Below are 23,581 nucleotides of genomic sequence, written 5' to 3' on the forward strand. Positions count from 1 at the left end.
AGAGAATTATCTGCACTAGTTAAATCAAACGCAAACAAAGGCATTCTTGGCAATAATACCCTGAGAGCAGCGTTTAGGGAGACAGTAATTAGGCAATTAGAACTGGGAGTCGCCGCAGAGCCTCGGGTGCCGCTATATGTTAATGACTCCTGCTCCGCCGTGTAGCAGCAAGCGACGAGGAAGTAAGCCTGGCCTTTTCTCAGCTCAGAACACCCGGCCTGATTCCTGTCGCCTCTGCTGCTCTCCGCGAGCATCCTTTCCCCCATGCCCGCGGGGCTGGACGCAGCGGGGGCTGGCGGATGGGACGCGGGGCGCGCGCGGCTGCTCCCCGACTCTCGGCCCTCACCCCCGAACTGCCAGAGCATCAAGCTATCACACCAGCGTCCCCTGACCACAGTACTTGGGCACCCGCGGATAATCCGAAATTGCCGCGCGGTTCCTGGCCTTTCACCAGGCAAGGTAACTTTCCCTTCTTAATTGCTCGCTTAGTACTTATTTCCTACTCCATATCAAACGCACGGACTATGGAAAGGAAAAAGCATTAATGTATGTCCCTAGCAGCAGGAATACTTTTAGGATTCTGATGCATTTCCTTTTCATCATCTGCTGCTGCTGCTAAGTCACTTCAGTAGCGTCCGACTCTGTGTGACCCCACAGACGACAGCCTACCAGGCTCCCCTGTCCCTGGGATTCTCCAGGCAAGAACACTGGAGTGGGTTGCCATTTCCTTCTCCAATGTGTGAAAGTGAAAAGTGAAAGTGAAGTCGGTCAGTCGTGTCCTACCCTTAGCGACCCCACCGACTGCAGCCTACCAGGCTCCTCCATCCATGGGATTTTCTAGGCAAGAGTACTGCAGTGGCTTGCTATTGCCTTCTGCGCCTTTTCATCTAGATGTGTTTTAAAAATACATTACTGGGGGACTTCCCTGCTGGTCCAGTCGCTAAGACTTGGCGCTCTAAATGCAAGTGAACGGTTCATCCCTGGTAGGGGGATTAGATTCCACATGCCAACTAGATTCCACACGCCGGCAACGAAAGTAGAAGAGCCATGTGCTGCAACCCAGTGCAGACAAATGAATTAATCAGTTAAAAAAATACATTTCTGGGATACCAGATATGTTATTTCAGAACACTATTTTTCATTTTGCATCATTACTGCGCAAAGCTTCCCTTGTACTTCAGTTGGTAAAGAATCTGCCTTCAATGCAGGAGACCCGGGTTCGATTCCTGGGCTGGGAAGATCCCCTGGAGCAGCAACCCACTCCAGTATTCTTGCCTGGAAAATCCTATGGACAAAGAAGCCTGGCAGTGTACAGTCCACGGGGTCGCAAGAGTCCGACACGGTTTAGCGGTCAAACCACCATCATTACTGAGCACTTAACTCATGTTATCAAATAACCTGACAAAATGCTCAGTTGACCACCCCAACGAATGCACAGCCCCCTCATATTGATAATTGGCTAATTTCCCACTTTTGACCGACATAAACGAGTCTTCGATCGGATTTGCCAAATGCCCCTCTCCCACTGGGGGTGCACAGTACTGGATGGAGAAAAAGGCCGTGGTTCCCCGGACTGCTCGCACCGCAGAGGCCTCGGCCGGGGAGGAGCCCAGCTCTGTGACGTCAGCCCTAGGCTCCACCCCCTCCGGCGAAGCCAATCGAAGCGCGGGGCGTGGCCCTCCAGAAACGCGCGCGCCCGCCCGAGCGGGCGACCAGGCGCTATGGACCGGGCCGTTGCCACTGTCCAGCCTCGAGCCCAGCCACCGCCACCCGACGTGTGGCCGCCGGTGGGCTCCGAGGAGGAGTTCTATGACTGTCCGGATTACTACTACTTGCGCGACTTCCCAGCCTGCGGGGCCGGTCGCATCAAGGGCCGGACGCGGCGCGAGCGAGAACTGCGTACCAACTGGCTGGTGCCCGGCGGCCACGAGCGCAAGATCGCGCAGAAGCTCTTGAACAGCCAGCGCAAGCGTCGCCAGCGCCAGCTGCAGCCCCGGCCGCGCACCCGTCTCACCTGAGCACCGGTGCGTGCGGGCAGCCAGCGGCCCGGGCCTCGGGGAGCCGTGCGATCGCCCAGGCGGTGCTCCGATCCGTCCCCTGCGACTCGACCCGCCACAGTCGCCCCCTTCTGAGGCTGCCCTGCAGCCAAGTCATTAGCTGAGTGGGCCCTCTAAACTCCTAGCTTCTCTCCCGGCTGCGGTTGGAATAGTGTAAAATTATATTTTGGAATTTATAGTTGGGTAAACGGGGCTAGGAAACTCAGAAAACATCTTCCTAAAAATACAAGGAAGGGATTTAATTGCAGTGTTTATGCACGGACTAAAGAGAATAATTGAATTTTGTTTTTTGTCTGGTTTTCTACAGGATACCCATACCCGAAGGACCTGATATAAGTATTTTCTCTGACTCCAGCTGTAATTGTGGTCCTAAGGGGAACAGTCCATGTTGGTCAGCAGAACTTCTTTTCAACATCACTTAAGTTTACTGCTTCAGTATCTTTTCCTTACTGATTGTTAAGTAATACCCAAGTGGGTATGCCTCCTTAGGGTTTAGGGTTTTTCATTAAAAGAGAGCAGCAAGAATGGCATTTTAAGTCTTTTGGTGTTTTTTGGTTAAGTTGTGGTAATTTATTTCCAGCCCACAAATATTTGAGTTCTTAAGTATAAAGAAGTGACAGAGATGAATACAGGCAGAACAAAGATAGAAATTTGTATAAGACTCAAATGTCACCTAGGGCTGTGTACCTTTAATATCTGTCAGAATAGGAGTATTTTAAATTCAAATGGTGTATGCTAGATTCTCTGCACTACTGGCCCACAACAATCCTTTGAAGTGAGTGCTATCTCCATTTTACAGGGGATTCTCAGGCAGAGAATTAAAGTAACTTTCCAGAGGCCATACAAGTTAGAAGACAAGACATAACAGATAGTCAAAAACATTCACTCTTCCCACCACCACAATTTTCATCAACTGTAGACATCCTTTTGTGGCTCAGAACCACCTACAAATTCCTTGTCCAAGAATTAAAGATTATGTAGAGTATGGCAGGGTCCCTTTCCTGTCTCTTCAGTCTGCATTCTGTCAGGCCTTTGCACCCAGTGGTGAGTCCCTGGTTAGGAAAGAAGGGTGGCATTCTGGAATGAGCAACCTGAATTTTAATCCTAATGATGGCTGTTCATCAACCTCTCATTCAGCAGACTTTGAGTGGTAACTACTTTCAACTTCTGCCAAGCTTCAGGTTTCACATTTGTAAAATGGGAATAATACCGGCTTACCCTGCCAAACTGATTATTGATAAAGTATATAAAACATCTAACACACTTAAGGGCTTGGCACATAATCAGTGCTCAATAAATGGGAATTATTTTTAAGTTTACAGAACATGATCCCTCCTCTTTTGCCTCTCTTGTCAGGAAGCCTTAAGTTCTGTCACTCATTTCGTTAATTCTTTTAAAATGTCTCCAACATTCAGGCAATATGGTAGGAGTCCTGGCTTTGGAGTAAAATGCCTGTATGGACTTGGGCAAGTTGCTTAAACTCTATACATCTGTATCCTTACCTATAAGTTAGGAATGATTCAGTACTTATTTCAAGAGTTCTTGTGAAGCATAAATGAAATAATGCATATAAAGCTGTCTGCCTGATATATAATAGGCAAGTAGTTACTAATAATGTTCCTATCACCACTGTCTTATTTAGCCTTCAGGATTTTTTTCCCTTAGTCTCCCTCTGCTACATCTCAAGACATGGCCAGATTAATCTTCCTGAAGATCATTTTAATCATATAAAAACCCTCAATGACTGCTGTAACCTTGTAGGTTAAAAAGCTTAGATGCCTTATATTGTGCTGGAAACCATCTATTGGATTTTCTTAAATTTGTTTCTCACAACTTCCAAAAACACACTGGTTCTTGACACAGGTCTTCTGTCCTCTAAACTCATCATATTCAATTCTTCCTCTTCATTTAAATCTGTGCTGTCCTACTCAGGGTGCCCTTAATCAATTTTAATTTTTCTAAAACTAGTGTCAGCTATACTTAAAAGTGCCACTTTCTCCCTGAAGCCATCATTCACACTGAATATCCATTCCCTTAAAATCCTTTAGAACTTCATATAAACAACAGAACAACTTGTTTTATAGTATTTTGTACTTTTAGATCATCAGTTAACTTCATTCATTCTTTTTTGTCTGGTATATGCAAGGCACTATAATCATATACATATGTCTTAGTTATCCAAACACAAAACTACATTTACAGTGTATGAACTTCCCAGGTGGCGCAGCGGTAAAGAATCCACCTGCCAATGCTGAAGCCCCTGGTTCTATTCCTGGGTCAGGAAGATCCCCTGGAGCAGGAAATAGTAACCCATTCCAGTATTCTTGCCTGGGAACTCCCATGGACAGAGGAGCCTGGTGGGCTGCAGTCCATGGGGTCACAAAGAGTGGGACACAACTGAGCAACTGAGTACAGTGTATGGACCTTAATGTCTTAAACATCTCAGTTCCTCACAATTTCTGCTGTAGAGTACAGCATACCCAGAAAGACATCAGCTATGTTAAAGCAACCCATAAAGTGTTCTTTATGGGTTTTTGCTCATTTTGATAGATTTTGCTCATTTTTGATAGATTTAAAATTTTAAAATTCAAATATGGTCACTGTAGAAATTATGTGTATTGCTTACGTATTGCTGTGTAACAAATTACTATCTTAGCTTCTGTGGGTCAAGAATTTGGGAGCAGTTTAGTTGGGTACTTCTAGCTCAAGGTCTCTCACAAGGCTGCTTTTTTTCTCTTAACAGTTTATCTTGGAAATAATTTCATATCAATATACAGAAAAACTTTTTTTTTGTAGCTTTATATATAGCTTTATGTTTTTCCAGTAGTCATGTATGGATGTGACAGTGGACTATAAAGAAAGCTGAGTGCCGAATTGATGCTTTTGAACTGTGGTGTTGGAGAAGACTCTTGAGAGTCCCTTGGGCTGCAAGGAGATCCAACCAGTCCATCCTAAAGGGTATCAGTCCTGTGTGTTCATTGGAAGGACTGATGCTGAAGCTGAAACTCTAATATTTTGGCCACCTGATGCAAAGAGCTGACTCATTTGAAAAGACCCTGATGCTGGGAAAGATTGAAGGCAGGAGAAGGGGACAACAGAGGATGAGATGATTGTGGTTGGATGGCATCACCGACTCGACGGACATGAGTTTGAGTAAACTCTGGGAGCTGATGATGGACAGGGAGGCAAGGCCTTCTGCAGTCCATGGGGCCACAGAGTCAGACATGACTGAGCAATTGAACTGAACTGATATTGTGTGAGTGTGCCATAATTTTTTTAACCTGTATTCTACTGACAGAGATTTAGACTGTTTTTAATCTTTTACTATCACAAAATAACCTTGGACAAACATCTAATTTTCTCTCCTCAATTTAGCAATGAATGACTTAGCGAGGTAAAATTAAAATTGTCTCTGTTCTGGTCTGCATGCCTGTTTGTCCAAAGTTCTCCTCAGTCTAAGCTCTTCTGGTCCCAGAATGTCCTTTATAAATAAGGTTCCTAAAGCAATTATCCTTTAATTAAAAATAAGTATATAAATAAGGTTCTTTTCTCCCATCTCTTATTATGAATTATCCAAAGGCAAATACAAAGGCTTACCACTTACAGTTTTCATTTCTTTAAGAAATTCTGGGAAAATAAAACTTTCGTTTTTCACAAATTTTTTTGCATTATTTACCCCTCAGTTCCACAAACATTCTGCTGTTGCCAGAAAAGCTGCTTTAAACTCTGTCACCTCTGGTGAAAGGGGGAAATTTCTGACTGACATCCAAGCAGAAATGGAGGTTCTACCTCTGCTTTCTCTCCTCCATAAAACCCATCCCATCTCCAAGGACTTTTCCACGAAGCCCCCCATGAAATACCATTAGTTTACTTGTCCCCTACTGCAGAGGCACTAAAATATATGGTTAAAAGAATTTTCCACCAAGTATCACTGAAGCACAGATCCTTGGGGCCTTTGCAATTGCTGTTCTCACTGTCAGGAATGCTCTTACCCTTGGGGAGGCTTGCCTCCCCATTTCCTTAAGGAGTCCGTTCAAATACTGCCCCTTCAAAAAAAACTCCTGCCCTCTCCGAATCCTAACTCTCTACACCTCGCTTACCCTGCTTTTGCTTCCTATCACCACCATCAAATGAATGTAGGTGTTTGTATTTCGCTCTATGAATTTAAACTCCATGAAGGTAGTCTTGTTTCCTGCTCCATCTCCAGAACCTAGCTAGCACTTGGGAGATCATTCAGAACACCTTATTTCATTATCAGTGAACGAATACCATTCCAATTACGGGCACAAGTTCTATAATACATACGAAGGGGTTCGGAAATGTGTGAAATACATAAAAGCAAGACATTATTACTGTCTGAATTTAACTTTTGTTTACTGGATGAACAGACAAAACACAAGTAGAACCAACTCGGCTCTGTCGATCCCTAAAATTGTCCATTTTCTTAATTTCAGTTCTTATCATGTGCCCACACTGTGCCTCAAAAAATATTTACTCAAATGAGGAATTTAACGGTGAGAAAGGTTAAGAATTGACCCAAGGTGCAAGGACAACCACGCCAGAGGTCTGACTCACTCTCTCAGGGTTGAAGCTGACCTACCACATTAATAAGCAAACGTTTGAGGGTAGAAGCGACCGTCCTTGTGCCCTAGGAAATGGTTCTGACTCGCGCTAGGCTCGGACAAAGTTTCCACACCTACAGCCAACCCCGCTTTTCTACAATCCTGGCGCTGAGCTTCTGACGTCAACTGCGTGCGACGAGGCGCCGCCGTGACGCCCTGCTCTTCCTGTGACCTTCAGACCCGCGGAGACTTCAGAGAACGGAAGGGCTGTGCGCTCATTGGCCGCGCGCTAAGACCAGCCCCGCCTCCCAACTTCCGCTCTCGCTCTTCGCAAAATCCGCCAGGGTCTCTGAGTCTCCCGCTAGTCGACGTCGCTTAGCAGTGCAGTAAAGATGCCTCGTGGAAGCCGAAGCCGCACTTCCCGCGTGGCCTCTCCTGCCAGGTGAGACTACCGCGAAGTTTGGGGTCCTGCCCGTGCCGTGACACAGAGGGAGGCTGTGCCTTGCCTCGGTACCGCGGGGCGTCTACGGGCGGGGGCGTCCGAAGGCTGGGGCGGCTTGGGCCTTTCTCCGGTCGCCGCAAACTGGTTATGAGGCTTTGGGTAGCTTTCCCGTTAGTACAAACTTCCTAATTTCGAATGTCCATGAGTTATTTCTTAACATATTTTAGAGTCTATTTTATGTTCAGTCAGTTCAGTTCAGTTCAGTCGCTCAGTCGTGTCCGACTCTTAGCGACCCCATGAATCACAGCACGCCAGGCCTCCCTGTCCATCACCAACTCCCGGAGTTCACTCAGACTCATGTCCATCGAGCTGGTGATGCCATCCAACCATCTCATTCTCTGTCGTCCCCGTCTCCTCCCGCCCCCAATCCCTCCCAGCATCAGAGTCTTTTCCAGTGAGTCAGCTCTTAAAACATGCCAATTCTAGAAAGTGGACATTTGTAAGTATAATCTGGCTGAAACGTCAAAAATAGCAACAACAACGATAAGAAAAAAAAAAGTAGTAGAAAGATGGTATAAACAGGAATATGATCGTATCTCAGTTCAAGTAAATAACCTTTGAGCACCTTCCTTGAGCGTTCCAACGGCTCAGCCCAGTATACAGTGGCTGAGGTCTCACGTGTGCATGACGTTTCCGGTTCATAAAATACTTGTGAAATATACTGTCAGTTGCACTTCCTGATAGCTTCAGAAGGAAGGTGTTTTCCTGTTACAGGAACAAGGAAACTGGAGAAGCAGAATAAGGGACTTATCCAAGGTCATGCAGAGGTAGGAGATAGATGGGCCCCTGGGCCAGGCAGCTAGTATTTGTCAAGTGGAATATAACTGAAGCTTTGTTCTCACCCTGATACTAAGGACAAAGCTAGTGGCAGAAGCTGAGCTCTGCTGAAGTGAAGAGATAAGGTTCCTTGACTCCTGAGGTCAAGGAAAACTTCCCTCTCTGCACATGGGCAGGAAAGCTCCGTGGGGGTCAGAAAGGGAGGGGGCGCCACCCCATAAGTGTGGAATATACCACAGACCTCCACGATGGGATCCATCTTAGCAAAAAGTTGCGCGCGCATCTTGGGGAGGGTTCTAGGAATAGTCACTGTGTGAAAAAGGGACAAGATAATTGGCCAAATGTAAACAAAGACCCTGAAAGACTGTCCTGTATAAGTGATTTAAATCACCGCTCTACTGAGCGCCTCATTCAGGATGCTGGCACTCCTCTCTGGGTGTGTATTTCTGCCTAGTTTCTGACTTAAGTTAAACTTTATATCTGTTTTTATAGTTTTTGCCTCCTGGAAACATTTTTGCTTTTAAAACGGGGAAGAGCCAGGAACTCTGCATCTAGCCTCCAGCCCCTAGTGGCCTCAGTTCAATTCAGTCGCTCAGTCGTGTCCAACTCTTTGCGACCCCATGGACTCCCTGTCCGTGATAACTCCCGGAGTTTACTCAGACTCATGTCGATTGAGTCGGTGATGCCACCCAACCACCTCATCCTCTGTTGTCCCCTTCTCCTCCCACCTTCAGTCTTTCCCAGCATCAGGGTCTTTTCAAATGAGTTGGTTCTCATTTGGCCATCAGGTGGCCAAAGTATTGGAGTTTCAGCTTCAACATCAGTTCTTCCAATGAATATTCAGGACTGATTTCCTTTAGGATGGACTGATTGGATCTCCTTGCAGCCCAAGTGACTCTCAAGAGTCTTCTCCTGGTGGTCTAGTGGTTAGGATTGCAGATTTTCATCGTGGATGAAAATGCATTCCTGATTACCCTGGACAGGTTCAATCCCTGGACAGGGAGCTAAGATCTCTCTTCAGGACCGCTCACTGCTGTCCTTCTCTATGTATAGAGAAGCCAGGTCTCAGTTTTCTGGTGACAGCTTCAAAAGGTTTAGCACAGTACCACATTGCTTCTCTAGACTAAGGTGACTTGTGTTCAAACAGTGTGTTAGGAGTGTAGAGAAGGAGTTCAGTAATGGAAAGAGGCTGCTATTCAAAGGAGGGGAAACGACATTTTTTGTGAAGTTAGACCAGATACTGGATACCACCTGATTGGAAGTCATAAACTTTTGACCTAGCCTTAACTGAGGGAAGAGCACCCAAGGAAACAATCTGAAAAATGAACAGAGAGTATAATCTATGTGAAAGATTTTTAGAGCGGTACTGGACATATTGGGTGGTGGTTTAGTCGCTAAGTTGCGACTCCATAGACTGTTGCCTGCCAGGCTCCTCTGTCCATGGGATTCCCCAGGCAAGAATACTGGAGTGGGGGTTGCCACTGGACATTTTAGTGAAATTTTAAAGATATCCAGATGTCCTACAGATGGGAAATCACTGATACTTGTGTAGGTAGAACAGTCCTGGCAAGTCAGTTCCACTTGCTGGGTTTCAGTTTTCTAATCTGTGAAATGAAGGAATTGGACTAGTTTATTTCCCTAGATGACTGTCTGTCTTTACTCAGTTGTTACCTTCCTTGACGGTCCTAAAATTGCAACATCCCAGAACATGCTGCCCTCCCTCTCTTAGTATGTTTTCCTTAACACTCACTTGATCCCTCAATAGAATGTCAGCTCCATAAAAGCAGAGAATTTTTGTCTCATGAACAGTTATATCGATTTTTATGAAGTTTTGGGATAACTGCATTCTTAAAGATACTATAGACTTTGTGAGTACATGGAGATGGTTGCAAAAAAGCAAGGAAGAGAAGTTTATACCCAGTGATTACAACCTTAACAAAAGGTTCAGGAGAGGAAATGATGTAAATAGCTTAGGGAATTATGTGCTGTGAAGGTTTCTTGTATGTATATCATATTTGTGTTTGATAATTTAAAACCCTGAGGTTTATTTTAATGTACAAGGGTTGTTTGTTTAAGTTGACAGTTTCCAAACCTGGCTGGGAATGGGAACTTACTACTTTTTGTTCTTTTCTTTCACAGCCGCGCGCCTCAGATGAGAGCAGCGCCCAGGCCAGCGCCCGCACCTCAGCCACCAGCAGTGGCTCCACCATCTGCCGTTGGCTCCCCTGCTGCTGCTCCCCGGCAGCCAGGTCTGATGGCTCAGATGGCAACCACAGCTGCTGGCGTGGCTGTGGGTTCTGCCGTCGGCCACACTCTGGGTCACGCCATCACTGGGGGCTTCAGTGGAGGAAGCAGCGCTGAACCCTCAAGGCCTGACATCACTTACCAGGTAAGACTTGGGGCAGCATTCCCTTTGGTGGTGTATTTTATGAGAAAACCTAGTTGTTTGTAGGTTCTTAGGTGTTGGCGCTGTCTCCACACATGGAAAATGGTTTATCAAGAGCCACATTTGGCAGTTGAGTTAGTACCTTCCTTAGGCCAGCATCAGGGAATCCTGTACACATGGTATTTCTTCCCAAGGCGTAGAATTGTAGCAGTTCATCCTGACACACTGTCAAGCAGCCCCTTTCCCCTTATTTTAAATGTTCTGGGGAGTTCTCTGGTTGTCCAGTGGTTAAGACTTAGCTGTTTCACAGCCATAGACCCTGGTTCAGTCCCTGGTTGCAGAACTAAGATCCCACAAGCCAGGTGGCCTGGCATAAATGAATGACTGAATATAAATATGTATATTTTTTCCTGGTCACTCTTAACTAATCCAGGCTCAAACTTAGTGAAGTGTTCAGAAATCTTTTTTGTGACTCTAATGCTGTCTGATATCTTTCCTAATATTTCCCACTGCCCTTCTTTCTGACATGTGAGTTTTCTCCTCTAGGGAGAGTGGGCATTTACTTCGTTGTATTTCTGGTGTTCTTAAAGCTCTCGTTCCTCTATTTTTCTGTAGTAATCCCATTTTTTCCTTCATGAAACTTGACTGAACCGTTGATCTTTAGATGCCCAAATGACCACTTTGAATTACATCTTGGTTCCTGAATGTTTCTGATTACGACTGGAATTTGTGTTACAGCTCAAATTTCTTTCTGCCTTTCAATTTCTTCGTATTTCATGTTATGAAATAGGAACTTTAATTTGCGTCTGGTTCTAGTTCTGTTCTCCCAGTTAACCTCAAAGAGTGGCTGTTTCTCTTTGCTGGGGTGTAAGTCTGATGTCCTTTCTTAATAGTCCTAAATGTTGCGTGTTTGCAGGAACCTCAGGGAACCCAGCCAGCACAAGTGCAGCAGAATGGCCCCTGCTTCTACGAGGTGAAACAGTTTTTGGAGTGTGCCCAGAGCCAGGGTGACCTTAAACTTTGCGAGGGTTTCAGCGAGGTGCTGAAACAGTGCAGATTGGCCAACGGTAGGTGACCTCTCAATTCATGATTGAACTTGCATCTGTTTAATTCACTGAATGGTACTCCTGGACCCTGTAAAACTTAGGGAGTCTGTGTTTGATAAACTGACAAATTGGAGGAGATTTTGTTTACTCTAAAAATAATCTAACTCTTCTAACAAGGAGCTGGTCCAGAGATCTCTAGTCATTAACCTTTTGCCAGTTACGTTCTTGGTCTGATTCTTCCTTAAGCAGGTATAGATTAGTGTGCCAAGATCTTACTGTGGCTATTGCAGAGCCTTAGTGCTGATTTCATCAGAGTCCAGAAATGTGCCCAAGATTTGATGGAGCACTGTCAGTCTACACACCCCCTTTGAGAGAGACAAGTTTATTAGATCTCTCTGGGGGACTTTGAGCTTTACGCTCTTTGGAATGTTGGCAGTCAACTTATTCTCTCTCTTTTTGTTTTTTTTTTTGTAATTTCCTCCTGTCAATCTAGGAATTTACCATCTATTAAAAATGCTTGTTTTCATTTTCCTTCCTTCATTTTTGGCAGGAAATATGGCAGAAGTTAATTTTTTCAGGTGGTTGAACTGTGGAATTAAGAGATTTCATGGCCAAGTTTTATCAGAAGTCTATGGTGAAGCTCCGTTTAATACCAAAGTGACTGTACTTCTGCTTCAGAACTCTGTGCAGAGAAGGACATACCCCCTCTGTTTTTTTAGTTGTGACAAGTGTAGAGTTGAAGTTTGGTTGTGTCAAGATGCCTAGGGCTTCCCTGATAGCTCAGCTGATAAAGAATCGTCCTACAATGCAGGAGACCCTGGTTCTATTCCTGGGTCGGGAAGGTCCCCTGGAGAAGGAATGGGCTACCCACTCCAGTGTTGTTGGACTTCCCTGGTGGCTCTGCTGGTAAAGAATTCGTCTGCAATGCCAGAGACCTTGGTTCGATTTCTGGGTTGGGAAAATCCCCTGGGGTAAGGGAATGACTACCCACTCCAGTATTCTAGCCTGGAGAATTCCGTGGTCTGTATAGTCCGTGGGGTCGCAAAGAGTCGGACACGACTGAGCGACTTTCACTTCACTTCAAGATGCCTTAAATGGTTTCTTATGAAAGGAACTAATAACCTTGGATTTCATCCCTCCTTTCATCATTTGGAGGACTTCTGCTTTGTTGAGAATATGTAGCTAGTGCTCTTCTAACAAACCTTTTCTGTTTGCAGGATTAGCTTAATCAAGAAGTTCCAGTTGAAGACATGAAAAATCACCTCTCGTGACCATGTTGATTTAGCATTTAAAGTATAATTAGTGAAGATGTGAAGTGTGAGACCACCCGTTAAACCTCTCCTTAATCATTAATAGCTTCTGTGCTTCACACTTGGAATGGAAGAGGGCACTGTCACTATATAGAGGTTCATTGAGATGGTATTGAGTTTGGGGTTGGGCAGAAGAAGCGGTTGTGGCCTCTTAAGCTTTTCTGATGTTTTTGTTTGTGAATTGATTAGAATAAAATGATTTTCTTTCTAGTCACTTTTCTTTTTTTCTTACGTAGAAGGTTATAAATCACACATGCTGAACAAAATGGATTTTGCAGGAAAACACAGCTCTCTCTACATGTATATAGTTTATAGTCTCTGGGTATTAAAACAGCGGCCACCTAGTTGCTCCCCAGCAAATGTGCTGCTCCTTAAACAGGTTCCAGGTGCAGTACTGTCCTAAATCAGGAGAGTGATAAAGGAAATGTGGGAGCAGAGCCATTATACATGCCATCTCCACGTGGCCAGGCCACCTATCACTGTCACCCTAGAACATCCAGTTAATTGGTTGGAGATGAAAAATCATTCCCTTAATGCAGGCAGTTCCCCTGCAAGTGCTTTCACTCTACTTAAGGCATTATGGGGCCTTCCCTGGTGATCCAGTGGTTAAGAATCTGCCTTGCAATGTGGGGGTCGTGGAAGAAAAAAAAATGAATCCAGCTCTATCCTTCACAACTCAAAATTTCATTTGCTTCTAGGAGTTGACCTCAAGTCTACATTATGGTCTGCAGTTTTCTGACTTTCAAATATACCTCTCAGAGCTCCCATTATCTGATTTTTTATTTTTCTCTCCATTACCGTGAGGTGAGTGAAGTGCTGTTGGGTGATTATTCAGTTGTTACCTCCTGTCCTCAGCGGTGTTCTCAGAGTGCCCCATTCTGTACCTAATCTAATTCAGCTCCTGAAAGAGGCCAAGACAGCATCGCCCAAGGACCTAAATGACCATAGACAATTCACTCTTGTCCAGTCCCCCAGCCTGTTGCCTCCCGGGTTCACCAGTGGGCTCCTTTGCCTATTTTCCTAAATGCTTAAGACCCCTGAGTTCATAATGTTAATGCCATTTATGTCCAAGGCAAGATGGTGTATGTTGGGTACCCAAATAGGGTTGAAGCAGTGAATCCAAGGAAAATGAACCTCTGATAATAAAACGCAAGAGTCTGGCTGACCTGGCCTCTTCCTGGGGGGAACCATGACTGTACAGAAAAGGACACGGAGTGATTGACTAGGTATGTTGGCCTATTGCCCTAAGGTCAGAGGGATTTTTATCTTGCATTGAAACTAAACCAGCATGAGTCTACAGCTTAGAATCAGGAGAGGGAAAAAATGAGTCTTTTTGACAGTAAGAGGGGACTTAAGTGTTTTCATCCTTGGGACCAGATGTTGCGTCTCAGTAAGCTGGTGGCCTTTATGGATTCTGTGTAGCAATTCAGCAGAGTATTTCCCTAGAAGGATAGAGATGGTGACGTGGAAAGAGCATGTGGGCCTACACCTGGGGTTGACTTAGGCCCTTCTACTTGATGACCTCATTGAACAAGTCACATTCTCTAAAATTGACTCAATACCAGAGTTTTAGGGGCTCAAGTGAGAGTGCATTTGCAGTACATTGTAAAATGCTCATTAAGTGGGTTTTTATAGGGTCAGCATCTGTATGAAGCACGATATTATCCCTTTCTTCATTTGGTGTGATAGAATTAGGGGTTTGAAGAACTGGTAGCTTTGGAATGAGAGAGCATTAAAAAAGTGTCTACTGGGACTTCCTGGTGGTCTGGTGGCTAAGACTTCACGCTCCCAATGCAGAAGGCCTGAGTCAGGGATGTAGATCCCACATGCTGCAACTAGAGTCCTCATGCAAAGAAGTGGCAAAGAAGATCAGAGAGCCCTCTAGCCGCAGCTAGGACTTGACACAGCCAAATATATTATAAATAAAAAATAAATATTAAAAAATTTAATTTCTCTGAAATATTTTTTTTAAGTGTCCTTTTTGTGCCAGCATACATTATTTCCAATTCTGTCAACCTCTTAAGCTAGAATCACACTGATGAGGACCCTCACCCAAAGAGCCCAAAACCACCCACGGTTAGCGCCCAAGTGTTTTTCCTGGCACATGGACCGCCTCTCATTCATCAGGAACTGCTGGCTGCAAACAAAATGAGTTACGAATGAAATCTTGGAGGCTGATCAGACATGGAGTCCAGGATAAACTTTGAGGTCTGCATTTGGTCAGGCAGCCACACAAACTGTAGCTGAGCAGCTCCCCCTGGCAGCCAGGCTGCAGGGTGGGTGACCAGGGGTGTCTCCAGGGCGCTCAGCACACAGAGAAGCCAGTGCATTCCTGGCAAGCTGGCTTTGTTCTCCAGGCCGGGAGGCTGAGTGAGCTCCCGAGGGAAGACTGGTCACCAACTGATCACCACATGCTGTCCTGCCTGCTCCCAGGCCACCCGAACTTCCTTCACCCTCCACCAGAGGTCACCCCCTGGTGAGACTTGGCCTGCCAAGCCTTGGCCAACATCCCAGCTTTGCAGTTGTGCTTTATTTTTGGCACATCAGCCTTCCGTCCTCAAGTAGCAAAGCCCGAAGGAAGAACAGCAAGATACCCTACTTGGGCCGCAAGTGTCTGCTCGGGACACGCTTCAGTCCTCCTCTGTCCCCTCTCCCTGGGGGGTCCAGGACCTTTGGGATTCCCATCACATTCACTCCAGGGCCTGTGAGGACATAGCGGTGAGTAGCTGGGTCGGTCAGTGAGTGATAAAAGCCAGGTGGGGAGCAGGAGAGGTCATGGGATAGAGAAGACAGAACTCTCCCACTAGGCCCACTTGACAGTAGACGAACCCAGGAGAATGGCAGCATTGACTTTTGAAGGTATTTGTCCACAGAAAGTAGATCCCTGTGACTGTTTGCTGACTCTCAGTTTTGGGGAGAGATGTGATGTTCCAAAAAGGAGCAAGCCACGTCCTCCTATATGGGGACCCTTTCCAAAGGCATTTTGGGGGATGCAGGTGGGGGCAGTGGACAGAGGGCATGAAGCTGGCCCCAAGTTAGGCCTCAAGCAAACGGGGCTAGATGGACCTCCCCACCCACCCATCCAGTGCCAGAACTCGGGTGGAGGTGGTTGTGCCAGGGAATGGGGCCCCTGGATAGAGTGGCATGCTAGGCTGGGTCAGGATACACCCTCTGTGCATGGAGGGCTGGGGGAAGGGAGAGACCTCCTACCCGGCTTTGAGAGGTGGGGAGGGGGAGAACAGATGCCCGCCTTGGAACTTTACAGGACTCACCAGGAACTGGGCTAATTTTTACGGGGAACAGACACTCCTGTGCTCAGCCAGGGTTGCTGACGAGGGTGGAGTGGAGGCAGCGCCAGGCCTGCTGCTGGCAGAGGGGACTGTTGTTATTCTTGTCCTTCCCCCGGTAACCAGGCACCCGGCAGTGAGGACACCAGGCTTCCTGGAACAGCCAGCCTGTCCCCAGGCAGCCCGGGCTGCCGCCAGTCAGCAAACTGGCCCCTTGATCAGGCCAGACCTTCTTGGACCCAGAAAGCGGGATGGAAGTGGGACCAGAGGCAGCTTTGGCTGTGCTGAGTGGAAGCTCGTGCCCGTTTTCTCTCTGCCCCTCTTCCGGTCGGTACAGCATTTTCTCCATTCCTCAAATCCTCCGAGTGAGGAAGGAGTTCAGTGCCCAGTGGCCTCCACGTTCCTGAAGCAAAGCCGGCCAGCTCCTCTGGGTCCAGGCCCGAGTGTCCTGGCTCTGCTCTGCCCACCCTGCAGTGGGACATACCCAGGGCATCGTTAGGTATACCCAGGGCATCGTTAGGTAGGGCCTGGGGCATGCTGAGGACAGGACCATCCTGTGGGCAGGAATCTGAGATTATGGGAGGGCCATATTTGAAGATGAAACCGTGAAGTTTCTCGCCTTTTCCACGAGTGCAGAGGGCAGGCAAAGGAAAGCAGGACCGGCTTCATCTCCTCCAAGAGGAAAATAAAAGTCACTTTAATTCATCCTTTGCAGAGTTTGTTGGTGGTTCTTCCTAAACCCAGGGGGCGTGTTGGCCTTGTCAGAGCTAACCCTGGGGCCCAGTGGTCTGATTCCTGCCTCAAACCTGGGCTTGGACCTGGCTGACCATCTGCTGCTCCTTCTGGGGAGCAACAGCTAAAAAGGAGAACATTTTGCGAGCCGCATGGTCACCTGGGGTCATAAGAGTTTACACCAGTGGGGAGAAGCAAGCTGGGCTCTTTCCAGAGCTTTCTTAAAATTCACAAGTGTTTTTTAAATTATCTTTTATTTTTAAAAATGTATTGATTTTTAATTGAAGGGTAACTGTTTTACAGTGTTCTGTTGGTTTCTGCCACGTATCAACATGAATCAGCTGTAGCTATGTGTACGTTCCTTCCTTCTCAAACTTCCCTCCCACCTCCCATCCCATCCCACCCCACTAGGTTGACACAGAGCACCAGGTTGAGCTCCCTGTGTGATACAGCACATTCCCATTGGCTATCTATAAAATTCACAAGCATTTATTTTGAATATTCACAAGAGGTCAGCCCTCTGCCAAGAAATACAAAGCTAAGGGAGAGATGGTTTTAGCCCTCACAGACCACATCCCCCTAGGTCAGGAAGGCTGACGGTTTCTTTCTGTACCCCTCTTAGAGCTGACATGACCCAGGACAAGTCACTGCCAGACTTCTATTCTGCACAGAACTTCTACGAGAACTATGAGCCCAAGGAGATCCTGGGCAGGTAAGGCCCAGACCTCCCCCCAGAAGTGCTATCCAAGTTTCTGGCTGGCTCTGCAGGCAGGAACAATCTCTCCTTGACCCTGAGCCCTGACCATCTTCATCCCCAAAGCACTGTCCACTTGGAGAAAACTTCAGTTTGGGGTTTGGGATGGAGGAAGCAGGTATAAGAGCACCCAGATCAGAGATCTTCCCAGCAAAGGGAGCCCCACCCCCCACCCCCAGAGCTGTTGACAGCACATCCAAACCCAGCCTTGGCCCAGGGTCAGGGATCAGGCGTCAGAATGAAGCTTGCAGTCCTAGGAGTGTACGGTTTCTTCCTCTGTGCTGAGAACGAGCACTGAACCGGGAACCAGGAGGCCTGAAAGCAGACTTCTTCCTCTTTGGCAAATTACCCCCACACCCCCCACAACCCCGAGCCTTCTTCAACCTTCCGTCCCCCAAAGCAGGGGTTCCTAACCTCCGGGATCTAATGCCTGATGCTCTGAGATGGAGCTGATGCAATCAATACTAATAGAAATAAAGTGCACAATAAATGTAATACACTTGAATCATCCTGAAACCATCCCTCATCCCATGGGTCCGTGGAAAAACTGTCTTTCATGAAACTGGCCCCTGGTGCCAAAAATGGGCCCCAAGGTTGGGGACTGCCACCCCGAAGCTCACAGGGAGTTGGGGGACAAGGCAGGACCTCTCTGCTGTGGCCTGAATGTGGGTCTCCCCCTGGGGTGAGGGGCCCCTGGGACCATCTGTCCTCTGCACCCCCAGGGGAGTGAGCAGCGTCGTCAGGCGCTGCATCCACAAGCCCACGTGCCAGGAGTACGCTGTGAAGATCATCGACGTCACCGGCGGGGGCAGCTTCAGCTCCGAGGAGGTGAAGGAGCTGCGAGAGGCCACACAGAAGGAGGTGGACATCCTGCGCAAGGTCTCGGGACACCCCAACATCAGTGAGTGGTGGCCCCGAGCCGCGGCAGGGTGCTCTGCCACCATTCTGCGCTGATAACCCAGGTCGGGGAGTGTGGCCCCAGTGCAGCTAGCCAGAAACTCCCAGACTGTCCCCCACAACCCAGGGCCCCACCGGCACAGTGCCCGGAGGCTTGGGGCTCCCAACTCCCTGCTCCCAGGATTTAGCTCCAAGCCTCTTATTTCAGCCCCTCTGAAGGGATGACAGGCAGGGATGCCAGTGGCGAAATAGGGAGTTCAAAGTCCCTGGCTGCCCCCTCTCCCGGGGGGAGGGGGAGGCTTCCTTTGGACCCTGATACCCCCTCCAGCTTCTGAGTCAGCCCACAGCGCCTTTAATCCCCTTGCCCCTGCGCCTCCACTGCCCCGCCTGGGCTCCTCTGCTCCTGAGATGAGCCATTTCCATTTCAGTACAGCTGAAGGACACTTATGAGACCAACACCTTCTTCTTCTTGGTGTTTGATCTGTAAGTACCCAGGCCTGGGGCCTAACTGAGAAAATTCTATTGTGGCCCCCCCATCCAGGGCTTCCTGGAGACCAGCAGCCAACCCCCTATATGGTGGACATCAAATAAGGTCACAGAGGCTTTAGGCAGATCAGCCCCCTGGGGTCAGGCTGCCAGGTTTTGAACCCTGGGTCCCTTCTGGGCTGGATGGCTTTCCACATCAGCTTTCTCATCAGTATTGCAGGAGTAATAAATACACAGGGACTGTCGCAATGTAAATGCTAGTCATTACTAACTACCATGATGATGACCAGGGTGCAGGCAATGCTTATTCTAGACACTGAGGATATGCAAACCTACTGCATGCACTCGTTTTCACAGAGAGTGAGGAGAAAGCAATCAGGTCATAAAACACACACAGATTTATGCACACATCCAGACACACAGAGCTGAGCAAGGGTCAGAGGGAGCGGGTGGAGAATGTTCTCCAGAAGTGACCTGAGCAGAGACCTGGATGAAGGGCGAGATGGAGTCCAGCCAAGACCCAGAGAAGGAGCCCCCAGCAGAGGGAAGAGATGAAGCAGTATTAGGGCAAGAGGCCCACAAGAGAGGCAGGCGGTAGAGATTGTATTTGGCATGTAGTTCAAAAATCGACATTATCATCAATGTCATCATCACCATTATCACTGTCAACAACATGTCACTATTCCTCTGCTTGTGTACCCACAGGACTATTGAGATAAGCTCCTTGTCATCTAGGGACTAGATTTACTTTAGAGAATTATTCAAGCAGATTTTGTATCGTTGGAACTTTTTTTTTGTCGCCATACTGAACATGCACAGTGTTACTTTTTTTCGTGAAGACACCATTTAATTTGGCCTTTGTGTACAATTAAACTGCCAGCTCTAGGAAGGCAGGAGCCTGCTGATGGACCTTGCAGTGTCCCAGTGTTTACTGGTACATCTTTTTGCTGCTGCTGCTGCCATTAGAGAGTTCTCCTAGTGTGTTTAAAATGGAATTGATCAAAACCGGAGGCACACATTGCTTTTTAGGAACATGGTACCGATAATGTCTGAAACAAGGCTTACATCTGTAATTTCTGGGCTGCTCCTCAAAGAGAACTCCCCTCCCTGCTGCACCAGCTAAATTTAAGGATTTTCTTGTCTCCCTCTGATACTGGCCAAAATCTCTTGGACCCTGCTTTCCCTGAGGGGTGGGCAGGATGCACCTTTTTTATTCAACCAAGGGAGACTTTCCCAGGATCCCTCCAGCCTTGCCTAGCTGCAGCTGTCTCAACTCTGCTCAGTGGCTCAGTCCTGTAGAGCCCTTGGGGGCAGCTCAAATGTCTCTAACCTTTGAAGAAGTTGCTTGGGAAGTTATTTATAATGCTGCCTCAAGTTGCCCTCCAGAGTGTAACTAGATTATTCCAGCAGAGACCTCCTTCTAGATCCTCCCAAGTGGGAAGATGGAACCACACTTCTTAATCCTAAGAAATCCAAAAATAGGCAAAACTGCTCCTCCATCTCTTGTACTGTTGCTGCTTCCATTTGTACCTGGAAAAAGTCAGGACACTCTGGTCCTTCTGATCTGGGTCTGGGACCTTGGGTCAGTAACTCAGGGTCCCTTTCTCCTCCCCCAACTCTGAGTTTGGCTTTGATAGGTCCCAGTCCATGCTGTCACTCCCACACAGGGGGGACCCTCACAATGGTGCCACCCCACCCCTCCAGTGTCCCTTGTTCTTACTCCGACCTTCCTAGACAGCCTCTCCACTCACTTCCCCAGCTCTTCCCTGCAGATTGTGGTCCTTCATGGGGAGTGGGCCACTTTGCCCCTGGAGGTGTTAGGTGGGAAATAGGTAAGGAGGGAGTAGCCTGCTGGCCCATCCAGTGACAAATCCCCTGTCCCTGCAGGATGAAGAGAGGGGAGCTCTTTGACTACCTCACTGAGAAGGTCACCCTGAGTGAGAAGGAGACCAGGTGAGGGTCCACTTGCCCCTCTCCCTACTTCCTGTGAGTCCAGCTTAGGCATGGAGGTCGTGGAGGCGGCGCAGCGTGCACTGGTATGGTTGGGGAGTGTGCACCGTGGGCTATGGCGGTATCCCTCCTTCCTTGACCCAGCCTAGGTGGGCCCGCCTGTCTGGAGTCCTCTGTCACTTGCAGTCGGGCTGGCCTATGGGCTTTGGTCTCCCTGCCTGTTACCTGACCCTGCAGAGTAGCAGATGAGGGTAACATGTGCCTGTGCCACCCCAGGAAGATCATGAGAGCCCTGCTGGAGGTGATCGCCACCTTGCACAGACTCAACATCGTGCATCGGGATCTGAAGCCTGAGAACATCCTCCTGGATGATAACATGAATATCAAGCTTACAGACTTCGGTTTTTCCTGCCAACTGGAGCCAGGAGAGAAGCTGCGAGGTCTGGTAATGTGGCCTTGGCCTGTCTCAGGGGCTCAGGCTCTCTCATCAGCTCTCCCGGGAACAGGGACTGCCTGGGATTCCCCCCCGCCCCAGAATAAAAAATCCTACCATTTCGAGGCTGGCTGTCTCTTCCTGGGAGTGGGCTGAGCCAGGTTCCCACTGCCTGTGTTCCAACCCAGTGCTGGCTCCTGTGACCAAGCCACTGACAGACCCCAAGCGGGTGTCCATAGGAGCCAGCACCCTGGCCTAACCTTGGCTCTGAGCATGGGGTTGTGTTCAGAGTCCCAGTCCAGCCATACCACTTCAGTCCCACGTCCACTGTCTCTGTGGACCTTTCTCTTCCATGCGCCTCTGCTGACCTGCCCCGATGGAAACTCCCTGAAGAGGTCTGTGGGACCCCCAATTACCTGGCCCCTGAGATCATCGAGTGCTCCATGAACGATGACCACCCCGGCTATGGGAAGGAGGTGGACATGTGAGTGTGTTGGGGGCAGGGAGGTGACCCGTAAGGACAGGGGAGCACCAGGCTGGGGAAGGGGGATAGGGGTGGGCGCTACAGCCCGCCCACCTGCCTCCCTCGGCCGCTCCCCCGGTGCCAGGTGGAGCACGGGGGTCATCATGTACACGCTGCTGGCCGGCTCCCCGCCCTTCTGGCACCGCAAGCAGATGCTGATGTTGAGAATGATTATGAGTGGCAACTACCAGTTTGGCTCACCGGAATGGGACGATTACTCGGACACCGTGAAGGACTTGGTGAGGGGCCGGGCGTGCTGGCTCCCGGGCTCAGGCGAGGGGCAAGTCCAGTGTTCCCGGCGTGCGGGGTTGGAGTCGGGGGAGCGGTGGGAGAGATGGAGGCGCCTGCTGGGGGAGAGACCCCGGCCTGACACGTCCTCCGTTCCGCCGTTCTCACAGGTTTCCCGCTTCTTGGTGGTGAACCCCCAGAGCCGCTGCTCGGCAGAAGAGGCCTTGGCGCACCCCTTCTTCCAGCAGTACGTGGTGGAGGAAGTGCGTCACTTCAGCCCCCGGGGCAAGTTCAAGGTACTGCGGGCTCACCTCCCACTCAGGGCCCCCGGGGCGGGCGCCAGGGCCCCTTAAACCCAAGCCCCCAGTGCCCTTCGTAGGGACTCCTTACGACCACGGCGTTTCCAGAGCACCCGCCCTTCCCCTCCCAACCAGCCCTGTGATGGTTCCAGCTCAATTTCCTCCGGCTTCTGGCGCTGACAGCCTAAAAGCCTGCGCTTGCGGGTAGGGCGGGAGTGGGGGTAATTGGGGGCGGGGGGGCGGTGACGCTAGGACGCGCCCGGCCGGCGCCGCACAAGGCTTGCAGGCTCCGAGCTCCAGCTCGGGTCGGCCTGCGCGGGCCGCGGGAGGAGCCAGGCCTGGGGGTGTGGCCCGGCGCTCAGGCCCCGCCCCCCGCAGGTGATCTGCCTGACGGTGCTGGCTTCCGTGCGCATCTACTACCAGTACCGCCGGGTGAAGCCCGTGACCCGCGAGATCGTCATTCGAGACCCCTACGCCCTCCGGCCTCTGCGGCGACTCATCGACGCTTACGCTTTCCGGATCTATGGCCACTGGGTGAAGAAGGGGCAGCAGCAGAACCGGGCGGCCCTCTTCGAGAACACGCCCAAGGCCGTGCTCCTCTCCCTGGCTGAGGAGGACTTCTGAGGGGAGGCCGGGCGGGGTGGGTGGGCCGGGGGTCAGAAGCCGCCGAAAGGGGAGGAGAGCGTATGCAGGGCCCTGTCCAGAGGGTGCACTTGGCCCTGGCCAGGACCCCAGGAACTGGGGCCACTCTCCCCTCTCAGGGGCATCACTTGGTTGTCGGTGCAGCCGGAGCCAGGCCCCCGGACTGGGGGACCAGCTGTGGTCTAGAACCTGGGACCTCTACGCAGCTCCACTGCCCAGGGGTACTACCATCTCCGCTTCTCCCCTGGGAGGCCCAGAGTTACTGACACTCAGTGCACTGCCCAGAGGGCCCCAGGGTGAGGATGAGAGAGTACAGTCTGAGACTCACAATCACGGGCGATTTTTACCGGCCCCACAATATCCGGTGGCACCACGGGAGCAGGTTCTTCTCTGGGGACGTTTATAGAGGCAGTGGGAGCCCTTGCGTAATTAACAACAGAAAGGGAATCATCTGCTGTTTCTTCTGAGTACTGTTCATTCTATGACTCCCTTGGTGCACAGTCTCACCTGGTAATCCATGGTTCTCCTAGACCCTTTTAAGACTGACATTGAGCTTTAAAGAGCCCACGGAACTGCATTTCATGTGCTGGAAACCAGGTTCCCTCCGACATGTGTGAAACCCCACAAATAAGGCAAATAAAGGAATGGTTTTCTTTCTATGGCAACTTGCTGGGAAAACAAGGAGGCCTGGGGAGATTCTGGATTCCCCG

The 23,581-nt window shown here is 49.2% G+C and overlaps 3 protein-coding genes across 3 annotated transcripts; all 3 read left to right on the plus strand.

Annotated features, from left to right (window-relative positions):
* The first annotated feature begins 528 nt into the window (after nt 1–528).
* NUPR2 (nuclear protein 2, transcriptional regulator) lies at nt 529–5,653 on the plus strand. The gene is made up of 2 exons (XM_055409949.2): nt 529–2,024; nt 2,365–5,653. The coding sequence occupies exon 1, from the start codon at nt 1,512–1,514 to the stop codon at nt 2,016–2,018; it is 507 nt and encodes a 168-aa protein (XP_055265924.2). The 5' UTR covers nt 529–1,511; the 3' UTR covers nt 2,019–2,024; nt 2,365–5,653.
* A 1,248-nt stretch (nt 5,654–6,901) lies between these two features.
* CHCHD2 (coiled-coil-helix-coiled-coil-helix domain containing 2) lies at nt 6,902–12,850 on the plus strand. The gene is made up of 4 exons (XM_055409948.2): nt 6,902–7,061; nt 10,038–10,287; nt 11,201–11,351; nt 12,548–12,850. The coding sequence occupies exons 1-4, from the start codon at nt 7,012–7,014 to the stop codon at nt 12,556–12,558; spliced, it is 462 nt and encodes a 153-aa protein (XP_055265923.2). The 5' UTR covers nt 6,902–7,011; the 3' UTR covers nt 12,559–12,850.
* A 2,330-nt stretch (nt 12,851–15,180) lies between these two features.
* Nucleotides 15,181–23,528, plus strand: PHKG1 (phosphorylase kinase catalytic subunit gamma 1). The gene is made up of 10 exons (XM_055409945.2): nt 15,181–15,358; nt 17,282–17,371; nt 18,136–18,314; nt 18,739–18,793; nt 20,684–20,749; nt 21,023–21,186; nt 21,573–21,663; nt 21,788–21,941; nt 22,101–22,226; nt 22,608–23,528. Exons 2-10 carry the CDS (start codon nt 17,289–17,291, stop codon nt 22,851–22,853), a joined length of 1,164 nt encoding a protein of 387 aa, XP_055265920.1. The 5' UTR covers nt 15,181–15,358; nt 17,282–17,288; the 3' UTR covers nt 22,854–23,528.
* The last annotated feature ends 53 nt before the right edge of the window (nt 23,529–23,581 follow it).

This window comes from Moschus berezovskii, chromosome 27, assembly GCF_049115385.1.
Source record: "Moschus berezovskii isolate FMDL1 chromosome 27, NW_MosBer_1.0, whole genome shotgun sequence".
Classification (NCBI taxonomy): Eukaryota; Metazoa; Chordata; class Mammalia; order Artiodactyla; family Moschidae; genus Moschus; species Moschus berezovskii.